The 13,080-nt window shown below is 32.1% G+C and overlaps 1 protein-coding gene across 2 annotated transcripts in view; it reads left to right on the forward strand.

Moving 5' to 3' along the window:
- Positions 1 to 13,080, forward strand: part of KLHL1 (kelch-like family member 1) — a 347,076-nt gene that overhangs the window by 196,437 nt on the left and 137,559 nt on the right. For both annotated transcript variants that reach the window (XM_012650443.1, XM_012650442.1), the window contains one exon: positions 2,776 to 2,988. In XM_012650443.1, coding sequence (XP_012505897.1) covers positions 2,776 to 2,988 — 213 coding nt within the window. The remainder of the gene's footprint in view (positions 1 to 2,775; positions 2,989 to 13,080) is intronic.

Below are 13,080 nucleotides of genomic sequence, written 5' to 3' on the forward strand. Positions count from 1 at the left end.
GATGGAGGGAAAATAAAAAGCAAAGAGAACTTCAGAACTCCAAAGTATGTAAACAAAACAATAATAAACATATGATATATGGGCAAATGTGATAGATCCAGTAATATCAGCTACCAGCTCCTAATGTCCAGTTTATTTCAAACAGATTTTCAAAACAACATTGCTGGTTCCCAAAAGATCTGGTATGATTTACAAAGACATAACATTATGGGAATATGCTCTCAATTAGATGAAGGGATAAAAGGAAATGAAAAAGAAAAGCTGCCATAGTGATGTTAAGTGAAACTATTATCAGAGCTGTCTGAAAAAGAAATCAAACTATAAAAGTCTATAGCCTTCCTACCAGATAGATTTCAATTTGACTCTAAGTTTTCTAGAGGACAAATAAAAAGAGAAATCTGATCAATTTCATAATTTACAACATCTGTGATAAAAGCAAACCTATTTACTCAGGAGAAGTACAATTATTCCTGCTACTAAAATCTGAAAGAAATGTCTCCCAAGGGTCATCATAAAGAGGACACCATAAAATATAATAAAATATGTCTTGAACAATATCTTTATGATAGACACTACTAAGAGTTTTGTAGAGCTGAGTATTATTTTTTTATGATTTCCCTCACTATATAGTGACAGCTTGGCTATACAATTCTGTGTGTAGTTTAATAGAGGCACAGATTTTTGAGTAACTGTAAAAATAAATAGACAAAAATCTTTCAAAGATTTCTCAAAAGCATCTTTATCTTACCTTAGCTTTTTAGAGAAATTTGGTGGCACCAAATCTTAGAACACTTAATTTGTTAATTCAGTAAATAGTTATTAGACATCTGTAATTTACACAGTACTGTACTAAACACAGAGGAAACACAGTCAACAAAATAATTTCCAAGAACAAAAGAAAAAGCAAACAACTTGCAGTTAATGGGTAATGTTAACTAATATAATTAAGTTATATTATTTACAAATTATATCATTATTATAAAATGAATGCTACCGTATGGCAGATGCTTCAAAAGAAAATAAAAGTTAACACTCTCTTGTGAAAGCTGCAGACACTTCAGCTCCAAGGATATATTAATAATAATAATATAGGTCAGATTTTTCCTCAGAAAATAAGTTTGAATCTGCTCTAACATACAGATTAATGGTCACTTGCAGAATGTTCTACTGTTTTAGTATAGTCACGATACCTTCTTTGGAATAGTCCTAACCTCACTCAAGATTTTAACCTAAAATTTGTGTCCTATTGATATTTCTACCACAAATGTGACTTTACAACCATGATCTGAGTAGCCTTTGTCATGTCTTCTTTGGAATTGTCTCAGGAAACATAAAAAGTGATGGAGCAAAGAGAAGGCCAAATAATGTATCTGTATATTCTCTAGCAGGATATCATCCACAGAGGTCTTTCTGTTTAAAATGTAAGAAAGTGATTGACAAGTAGTTTTAAAAATATGTTGAAAAACACTCTACTACTCTGTGCTGTTTCTACAGTTTTATTTTTTTCTACAAAAATCATCAATTCATGTATTCAAGAAATATGTGCTGTTCCCCTGCTATTTTCCAGGCTCTATGCCAGGATCTAGGTATAAAATGTTGTATAAGTCAAGGTTTAACAGTTTACAATTTGTGATAAGACCCCTAAGTGCACCAAAGATTAGGCTGCAGTTTGGTAACTGCTGTGGCAGGGATATACACACCGTGCATTGCGAGGGTTCCCTGGAGGGGTAGCCAGATCAAATGAGACTGAATAGATGCTTGAAAAGCCCATGTACAACAGGTATCTCTTGAATCCAATCTTGAAATATGACAGGAATTAGGAAAAAAAGTATATAAAATCCATTTTTCGCAAAGGAGAAAATAAAGGAGGACATGTCAAACAGCTTGGAAAATTGAAAAAAAAAAAGTAGTTTTGGAAACTGACATGCAAATCAGGAAAGAAAATGAATGATTAGAACCAGAAGAGGTCAGATTGTAACACCAGCGTGGTTATACGAAAAATCTGAAACAAAGACAAGGGGAGACCATAAAACACAAGAGAACAAAAACTTCAGAAGAATGCTATGAGCATATTTATGCTTTAGAAATATCATTCTGGCATCAATATAGAGGATGCTATTGAGAAGCTAAGAATAGCATCAGGCAGAGTAATTAGGAGGTTATGTCAGCAATCTGGAAGAAAACAAATAGGAAACTGAATTAAGCCAAAGAAATTGTCATGAAAGGAGGGAGGTATGAGATATAATAAGAAGGTGGAACATATGGGATTTTGTGATTTCTATGGCCTATCTGTCCTGTTTTTTGCCTTTTGAATAAGTAATGATGCATCTTATAGTGTTACTTTTCTCTGTGTAATTTTATTGCCATTTTCTGATTCATACATACATACATATATACATACATATACATATGTATATATATATAGTCGAGCTTTTATAAATGTTAAAAGTTATTCTTTTCATATTCACTAAATATAGCAGTACACTTGAAACTTGAACATTTAATCACTTAGTACATTCTGCCTGCATAACAAAGCTCAACATTATAATCCTCCAGTTATTACAAGATCTGTGCTGTCTGTGATACATTTACATTTCAATTACAGTTACATTGCTTTCATCTTAACAGCTTCTAGTTTCTGAAGGAATGAGTCTCAAGGATTATGTTATAATGAGAACAAAGGTTATTGACTACTTTTCTCATTTCTTTCTAAGATGCTTTACTAGTTAAATAAAAGTAAAGCCGAATTTATGCCAAGATGTTTTTTCCCTGCAGGAAAACATAATGGAAGTTATCAGAAATCAAGAGTTTTTACTCCTTCCAGCTGAGGAGCTCCACAAACTACTGGCCAGTGATGATGTAAATGTTCCTGATGAAGAAACCATTTTCCATGCATTAATGATGTGGGTCAAGTACGACATGCAGAGGAGATGCAATGACCTGAGTATGCTTCTTGCCTTTATAAGATTGCCACTGCTTCCACCACAGGTAATTATGTGTGATGCTCTTTTAATAGATACGACCTAATGAAAAATCCGATATTAAACCACGAAACACATTTTTAATTCTTTTTTCACATTTTAAAAACTTTAATCAAATACCCTTTTTAAGATAAATTTGATGGTGGAAAATGATGGGTGATAGATCTTGGATCTGAATCCTATCTCTGTCCCTTATTGACTCATGATTTCTTGCATGACTATGGTAATGTCACTTAATTTCTCTAATATTCAATTTCCTTATCTGTAAAATATAATCATAGTGCTACACAAAAGTTTTGTGATAATCAGTTAGATAATATATGTAAAACATCTAATCATAATACATTGTCCGTCTATCATGTAAATTTGACCTAAGATGCAATAATGTGATCATTCTTTGATGATAATACATATTCTATGGCATTTTTAAGGCCCAACATATTCCTGAATAGTATAGTTAGGAGGTAATAGTACTGAAATTATAGAATCTTTGATAGTTAAAACTAAGGAGACTCTAGACACCAAGTAAGTCACTATCACATTTTACTAAAATGAGTTAAGAGGGGCATAAGAAAATTGATAAGAATATTAAGTTCATTCAACTTGTTAGAGGAAGAGTAGCTAGTTCCCTGATTCTGAGCCTTGCATCTTTTTTTTTTTCTTTTTTTTTTTTGGCAACAGAGTCTCACTGTGTTGCCCTGGCTAGAGTGAGTGCCGTGGCGTCAGCCTAGCTCACAGCAACCTCAAACTCCTGGGCTCAAGCGATCTTACTGCCTCAGCCTCCCGAGTAGCTGGGACGACAGGCATGCGCCACCATGCCTGGCTAATTTTTTCTATATATATGTATCTTTAGTTGTCCAGATCATGTGTTTGTATTTTTTAGTAGAGGCGGGGTCTCGTTCTTGTTCAGGCTGGTCTCGAACTCCTGACCTCGAGCTATCCACCAGCCTCGGCCTCCCAGAGTGCTAGGATTACAGGCGTGAGCCACCGCACCCGGCTTGCATCTTTAAACTAACTTGAGGTGTTACAAAATTAACTATGCTCAACATTGTTAATCCAGGGTCCCTGGATTCTCAGGCTATTCAAAAATATGGTTGAAGATGGAACTGACCTCTGAATGAATAAGTATAATTGTATGTGTATGTATTTTGCGGGGGGGAATAGAGATGGAAGGCCTACATTATTCATCAGATTTTTCATTTGGGTCCAAGCTACCGTCAAAATTTTTACTAATCCACGTATTACCAGGAAAGTAAGACAGAGAATCGGCACATCCAGAAGGAGTGATAGGCAAGTATGCAGTGTTAATAGCAAGTGCGGAAATGAGATTTATGGTCATATATTAAGACTGGAAAGTTAAAAACACATCATAATACCAAAAATGAAAAAGAAAAGAAGCTTTATAAATAAGGTAATAATTGTGCTTCCTTTGGCTGCTGACATGATTAAAGGAGTAAAAATTGAAGGAAATAATTTATGAATATTTTGCCTAAACAAACTAAGTGAGCTTATCATAACACCAGGTTCTTAGAGAGAAATGCGAATGTGAATTTAGGTATCTGGATAAAGAATAAATTGTGATGCCAACTAGTGGATTTTTGCAAATCTCCTACCCTGGGATCTGATGCCAGGTCATTTTAGGGTCTGGGTGTCCTCTCTCCGGGCAGAAATAGCCAATGATCATTATTAGCCAATGATAACAGGTTATTAGCCATTGACAGGTGCTATGACAGTGTGAACCTTGAGTGTTTGTTGAAATGTGAGGAACTTAAGAGTCTTGGTGCTCCAAAATTATCAGAACTAGTAGGACACATATCAGAAGAGGCCACGAATATGACCAGGGCTCCTTCTTCTCAGCATGTCTTTACTTCGTGCCCTCTTTCCTCACTCTTTTGTCATAAGATTTGGGGAGACATTCCTTCCTGTACATGTCATTAAACTGTTAAATCGCAACAGAGAGTAACTTCCTATTGCTTAGTCATTTCTAAGGCTACAGGTTACAAGGAGATTTATTTCTTATTGCTTAAGCCAATATACATTGGTTAGTGAAGCAATATTTATTAACATTAGCCCATAAAATATTTTTTTTTAGCGTAACTAACTAGAAAAAGGCTTTTAAGTTAACATTTATCACAGTGTCCAATAGACATAAATGTAGCATATATCTATTCTCCATTCCTCACCTTTCAAATTGAGGATATTACACACATATCTTTACATATACTTTCAAATAACAGATATGCAGGAAGAAAAAGAAAAAAATATTTTCTTTTCATAAAATGTCTTTGGATATAGGAGAGACTATCACTTCCATAACTAATGTTAATAAATTGAGTGTCATTGTAAGAATTTTACACAGAATATTTCTAATCATAAAAACACAGCTTCGAGGTAAGGATTATTAATTATACTATACAGAGAGAGTAACAGGCTCAAAGAGGTTAAGTGATTTTTTTACAGGTCATAGAGCTAGTGGAAAATCCAGTTTTTCTTAAATCTGAGTTGACCAGATATGAACATACACAGAGATATTTCTATGTAATGAGTGTTGTTTCTGTGTTTGCTCTCCAACTTGGAAGATCATAAAAATATCTTGAATCCAGCAATTTTGAAGGTTCCTATAAAGACAGTAGGGATGGAAGAATAGTGATAGAATAGGAATTAACAGATATTTAGTTTTTTCTTTAGTTACCAATCAATTTTATCTCATTTAATCTCTACAATATCTCTATGTAGTAGATATTGTTATTCCCACTGACAAATGAGTAAATTGGAAATCAGCATCATTACCCTCTTCTTATTAAGTTCTAGAAATCAAATTTTACTCCAGCTGTATCTGACACTAATGTGGTTCTTCTTTCACTAAAAGAAAATGAATGCAATGTTTATTTATAGTTGGCTGTACATTTCCCTCAATGTCCAACCAGAGTCAAAGAAAAGTTTAATTTAATCTGGCATTTTAAAGCCTTGCACATTGACTTTTAAAGCTTCTAGACATCTTAGGGTATTTATGAAAAGCTATTAAAATGAAAGGGAAACACTTTTTTTCTTGAACCTGGACCATTAATATAAGGTTTGTACATGATTCTTACAATGATTAACATATAACGAACAATAATTTATAAACATTTTTACCTTTGCTGATTTGAAGTTTTGTTTACTCCTACATCTTTTACCTACTGTTAGCTTCCTCATCAGGCCAATTCAGGTCTACTTAGAATTTGCTTTTATAATTAAAAACTTGTGAATGATAACATGATGCCATACTGAAATGTGTACCTATTTTATTTTCATAGATTATTATTGCAGAAAAAAACCTTCAAAACCTGCCCCCTAATATTTTTTTCAGGTAGAAATTTAGGTTCTAAGAATTAAAGCAGACAATTTTAGATAATATAATTTAATAACTCATTGGTACATGTCAAATGAAATTTGGAATTCCCAACTCTAAAACTTGATTTTTTTTTCCATCCGTGAGAACAAACTTTCAAACAAAAAATTATTTTTCGACTCTTGGCATTTATCACATGTTGAAGTGTAAACTCTCATCTTGATATCCAGAGTAGAAAAAACAACATAAATACTAAACATTTCAATTTTTCTCGTTATACCTCAAATAGAAATTTACATTACTTAAACCATGAATTATCCATTACTTAAACCACAAAGCCTCCTAAATTTATTGTAATTAGAAGAAAATTTTTTCCTGAAAAATTAAGTAACATTTAGTAATTTATAACTATTTCCTTGAAATTTATAATCACATAATTGTTATTTACTGAGCCTATTAACTTTCATTTAACCATCATCTTAATAAATATATACCCATGTCATTTATTTCTCTAATACTGTCTTTAAATACATATATAGTATCATTAGTGGTAAATAATATCACCATGTTTATATTTTAAACTATCAATTACACCTTTTAAATATATGTCTATATAAATATCTATTAATATTTTCAATAGACATAATATTTTTGATTTATTTAGCAGTTAAATATGCTGATATAATGCTATGTGTTTTCTGCATATTTTTTCATTAAATGTTTCACTATGTGTCTGCTGTATTTTGGATATTTTCTTTATACCTCAGAAAACTGAGGTTTAATTAAAGTACCCAGAATAAAATATTGTAGAAAAGGGATTAAAGAGAATACTACGTGTAAAATATTTAATATTTATTTCAAAAAGCATTTAAATTTGATCATCAAAACCCATCAGTTTTCACACCAATTTTATGCATACTCTTTATTTCTTCCATTATAAATGAATTATAGAACAATAATCTAAAAAGTACTAATGTGATACCTTAAAATATTTTTGGTATACTTCTAAGGATTCCTTTTTTTCACTAAAATAAATTTGTCTTTATTTGGCATGGAATAATGATTTAATAAATATTAATAGATTTTAAAGAATTAAATTTAATTATTAATTTTAAAGCAAAATATTTATATTTTTCTGAAGGACATTTAAAAACTATCAAGTTTCAACCGTTATTATGTAGAATCTATATAGAATTTAGGAAAATCAGCAAGAAAAACTCAAACAGCCCCATTAAAAACTGGGCAAAGCACATGAACAGAAACTTTTCAAAAGAAAACAGACTAATGGCCAACAAACATGAAAAAACGCTCAATATCTGTAATCATCAGGGAAATACAAATCAAAATCGCAATAAGATATCACTTAACTCCAATGAGAATGGTTTTATCAAAAAGTCCCCAAACAACAAATGTTGGTGTAGATGCAGAGAGACAAGAAGACTCATACACTGCTGGTGGGACTGCAAATTAGCACAACCTCTATGGAAAATAACATGGAGACACCTCAAAGAAATAAAGTAGAACTACCATTTGATACAGCAATCCCACTACTGAGTATTTACCCAAAGGAAAAAAAGCCATTTTATTAAAAAGAAGTCTGTGCTTGAATGTTTATAGCACACAATTCACAATTGCAAAGATGTGGAAACAACCCAGGTACTCATTAATACACAAGCGGATTAATAAAATGTGGTATATATATACCATGGTGTACTACTCAGCCACAAAAAAATGATGAACTACCTAGTGTATTAACCTAGATGGAGCTGGAGCCCATTCTTCTAAGTGAAGTATCACAAGAATGGAAAAACAAGCACCGCATGTACTCACTGTTAAATTGATACTAATTAATCGACACTTATGTGCACATATGGAAGTAACATTCATTGGGTGTCAGGTAGGTGGGAGAGGGGTGGAGGAGATGGGTAAATTCACACCCAATGGGTGCCGTGCGTGCTGTCTGGGGGATTGGCACGCTTGTAGCCCTGACTTGGGTGGTGCAAAGGCAATATATGTAACGAAAGCATTTGTACCCCTGTAATATTCTGAAATTAAAAAAAAAAAGAAAAATAGTCATTTAAAAGAAGCATTACATAAATGATTTTTTCTGGTGCAGTTTAAAGGACATGACTACATATACCTTTCTTATTTTCATGGTGTGTCAAAGCTGCAACAACTAACTTAAACAAGTCATGATTGCAGGTGAGGGAGAGTTAATCTATGATAAGCAAAAAGTAAAATTAGAAGAGGAAATTTAATGAAAGTTAATATTTTCATTATATTTTAAATTATCATGTATAATACTACAGAATTTATGATCAAAATCTATATTTAAAGTTATATGTTATTTTCTCAAAATACTTAAAATACTTTTTACATTAAAAACATATTTGATAGACTCTCTTAAGAATACCTTTAATTATTTTTATTGTCCCCTGGTTTTTAATAAAATGATATTCTGAGGTTATATACCCCTATTGCAACAGTTTTCTGAAATTCAAATACCTCATAATTCCATGGATTATCTCTTGCTTTTTTTCTTTTGGTACTTCAAGTAGGCTAGAGTTATAAATCGTTCAACACTTAGGCAGACTAAGTACATGTTAAATATATGTATAAGGATTAAACATGTGATCTTTTAAGTCAAAATATCCTATGTCTCCCTCAAAATAAAGTGACAAATGCTTATGTTGAAATTATAAATTACTAAACAACAAAAATACTTTGTGTTTCAATTATTCAATCTTATTATTACTTCTACATTGGCATCTGAAATGTTTTCAATGATTTACTCTAGATTAGCATTAATATTTCCCCAGCACTTTGTCCCTGGACAAATATCATTTGAAGGTATTCACCAAAATAGTGTTTCACTTTAAAAAAAAATGTATAAACCTATAAACTCATCATGCCATATCCCTATTTTGAAATTTCACAATGCAGATTGTGAAAGAATTGTCTCTCAAATATCTTAATACAAATAATCCCTTAACTATAACTCATGAAATCCTTGACTTTTCTGATGAACACTTATTCCGAATAACATCTATTAAAGACCCATGGAAAGGTTGATACACAGAAATACGAGGTAATCAATATCCTAGGTGGTTATATTTCTTAAAGTTTTTTAATTCTTTGTGGTTAAGGTTAATACACCATGGATTTTTATTTAGAGTAAATTATCCTAAATTAAGGGTATTTTAAGTCTTTTTATATTTAAAGAAATTAGCTTTCCTCCATTTCTGAGTCTGTCTACCACATAGTAGCATGCAAAATTGGCTTTGCTAAGCTGGAAAAGAAGATATTCAGTGAATTCAATAAACTGACCTATAAAGACCTGGAAATAGAGTCATAAATAATAATGAATGTGTTATTCTCGATTCAGTCAGCTGTGAGGTTTTTCCAAACCATTAAACAACTTCTCAATTTGCTACAATTCAGCTTAAGTGCTATACTCTTTTCAAAAGAAGGCTAAGAGATGGCAAATTTGAGGTAAGAATTTAGAAGTGATGAATATTTAATCACAATGAACACCTGAAACTGGTTTCAGTGAATAATCACATATAATATTCATCTCTTATAAAAATAAAAGATGGATTTTTATCTTGACCATTAGATTTCACTTTGTGCTAATAGACATTTACCCTAATATTCATTATTCTCAGTATATTCTAAAATATGTATAAAATTGGGCAGATCAATAAGTTATGCCTGAAATATAAAGATCCATTTAAATAGTGAATGCCCACGTCATCAATCAGTCGGTTTTTTAAGAGAGTGGAATGACATTTTGTCTTTATTTCATGTCCGTAAACAATGGTAGAAATATGTTTTCTCTGTAAATAAAGTTTTTTCTTAACAGCTATTACTTTCTTATTCCTGGTGTCACAAAGCATTTTATTTTTTCTTAAATGTACATTTTTAAAATGTTTTAAATCTCAGCTCTGTGTATGTTAGCATTGCTTTTAAATTAGGCCTTATCATTTTTTCAATGAACTGCATGTTAGTTGCCTAACTCTAGTGACATCTTTCCCCACTTGTATTCATTCTTCACAATCTCTTCTGAGTTAATTTTCTTCTTTCCGACAGAAGAAGAACAAATTTGCCTGTATTATTCATAAATAATATGGTATAAAATTTTAGCACAGATTTAAAAACAAATATATTTAATGAAAGGTTCAGGAATCAAAAATCTTTAATGTGAGTTCTGGCTGTAACTCTTTCAAGCTTAATAAATATGGCCGAGGCATTCAATTTCATGATTTTTAATTCCTTCATATCTAATATAATAACACCTTCTTACATTCCTCAAAACATTATATTAAAATGAGATAAAATATATGAAAATATTTTGCATATGTTTAAATCATATATCATTGTTAAAATTACTGTTCAATTTTTATTAATTATATTTAAGAAAGGAGGGTGATATATGAAACAAAACAATGCATTCATATTTTATCAGATTTATTTAAATCAATCACTATATAATTCTAATTAGATATTATCTTGAGAATTGCAGTGTTTAAAAGAAACTTACTAACAAAGTCTTACTAACATAAACATACTAATGAAATTTGGCTAAGTATATGCTACTTTTTTATCTATGATATCCATAGGGGTGTCCTTTATAAGTTCTAGCCAATTTATTATATTTCCTGTGTGATCCTTTCCATATGGAGAATTCTGATCACAATACACAGATAACAGTGCAATATTAGTCATTAGGGAAGAGAAAATTTGTTTTTAATAGCAACTCTAAACTATTTTAGAAATGTCCCAGGCGATAACTCTATATGACACTCTCTAATATTTTTTAGTATACCCTGCCAACTAATAAGTGAAATTACATCATGGACCAAGAATATAGCATATTGCTTTTAAATCTGTAGTGTCCAAATTATCTTCCAAGGAATTCTAAGTTTCTATTCTTTCTTTAGCCCTTCTGTCTTTAAATTCTCTATTGTCTTGTACCTTTTGATTCTCAGTTTTTATAGATAAATTCTTTTTATATCTATACATATTTTTCTAATATTTCAATTGAAGAGTTATTAATGAAGGCACTATGCACAGAGGTTTGGCCAGGGAAACCAACAAGGTGTATTGAGGACTCAGAGACCTGGAACTAAAGGGATGATGGAGGGACCCTTATTATTATAGCCTAGAGACCAGAGCTATGGCAGAGTCTGCCCTATTTGAGCTGCAGTCATAAAGGGCAGTATCACAGCCACATTTTGTAGGAGTAGAGAAGAAATATTCTTACCTTCCCTTCCACTCTCTGACCTTCTACTTATAATTCTCTTTAGCTAAACCCAGTCAAAAGCGAATCAGCAAGCAAGTCAGGCAATGCACTGCCAGAAAGTTCAGTCTCTGAAAGAACTGAACAGGACAGAAATTAGTGCAAAATGGATGAGGAGGAGGCAAACGAAAAATAAGCAGAATTAAGAAGAAGGATTAGAGCAGATATACTAGTCAGGAGGGTATTGCAGTACCTCAAGTGCGGATGATCTTAGCTTGTTCTGGGGTTGCAGTAGTAACTATATTCTGCTTATATTTTGTATGTTGAACTACAAGTATTATCCAGTGGTGTTGACATGTTGAATGACCAAAAAGAAGAGGATTTAATAAGAACATTAGGGTTATGTTTCTTAATGTATAAGGTGGAAGTTTGCATAGATGAATGCATGAATAGATGAATGGATATGTATACTTTTTCAAGAACATATTTTAATCAATAATGCATTTTTAATGTGTTACTTATTCATCACCATATATCAATGTCAACTGTGTGTCAGGTGTTTTGCTAGTTGTGGGACATAGAAAGTTATGTAATAGTCCACTAGGGGCAGATAGAAACAGAAATAAATAAATGTGTGCCGTTAAGTGTTGTAGGTGAATATGATGCTAATAAGTACAGAAAATATAGGGGGCACAAAGGGAGAAGTAGTCCATGTCCCCCAACATCAAGGAAAGTTTCATAAAGGAAGTAACATGTACTGAGTCTTAAAAGAGAAGTAGGTGTTTGTCAGGGACTCAGGAGAAGGAGGGATTTTTAGGTAGTAGAGGGAGCTAATTAGCAACAGTAAATACATGCCGTAGACTATTGCAAAGTGTTTGGCAAACCGGCAGCATAGAAATCATGTAAAAACAATGAAAGATGACACTGGAAAAATTAGTAGACAGAAAACTGAGAGATTTATAGTGTTCTGTCACGTTTGGAATGTTCTTTGGGGGAACCACTGGAGGTATTACCCCAGGGAATAGCATAATCATTTGTGTTTTTTGTGTGTTTTTGAAAAAGGGTGAACTGGGGCAACAACATGTAGGGAGATTTAATCAGAAGACAAGTTAGATTATTATGTCAAACGCTAAGAGAGATTAGCATTTGAGCTAGGGCAGCAGCCCTGAGTGTAGGAAGGAAAAAGCATCAATATGAAACTGTAAGAAATAAAATGGTCAAAATTGTATCTTGCGATGGAAATAGCAAATTAGGTAAAAGGAAGGTATATAACTATATGCCGACTAGCATTTTTTCTAGAATTAATATTAACTTTCTACTTCAATTTGCTGATTGAGAAAAAAAATACAGAAGTAGTTTAGGGAAATACAAGCTAAGTATTTATTATGTAAGATTATGGTGTAATAGCAAGGTAGGGTGATCACAGATAAAGGTTTTTAACAGACAGGTGAGCAAAATCTGAAATTCAGAAGTTGCTATTATCCACCCAAGTGAGCAGGGCTGAGACCTGAGATATGTCAGAAACTGTA

Source organism: Propithecus coquereli, unplaced genomic scaffold, assembly GCF_000956105.1.
Source record: "Propithecus coquereli isolate 6110/MARCELLA unplaced genomic scaffold, Pcoq_1.0 Scaffold327, whole genome shotgun sequence".
Classification (NCBI taxonomy): Eukaryota; Metazoa; Chordata; class Mammalia; order Primates; family Indriidae; genus Propithecus; species Propithecus coquereli.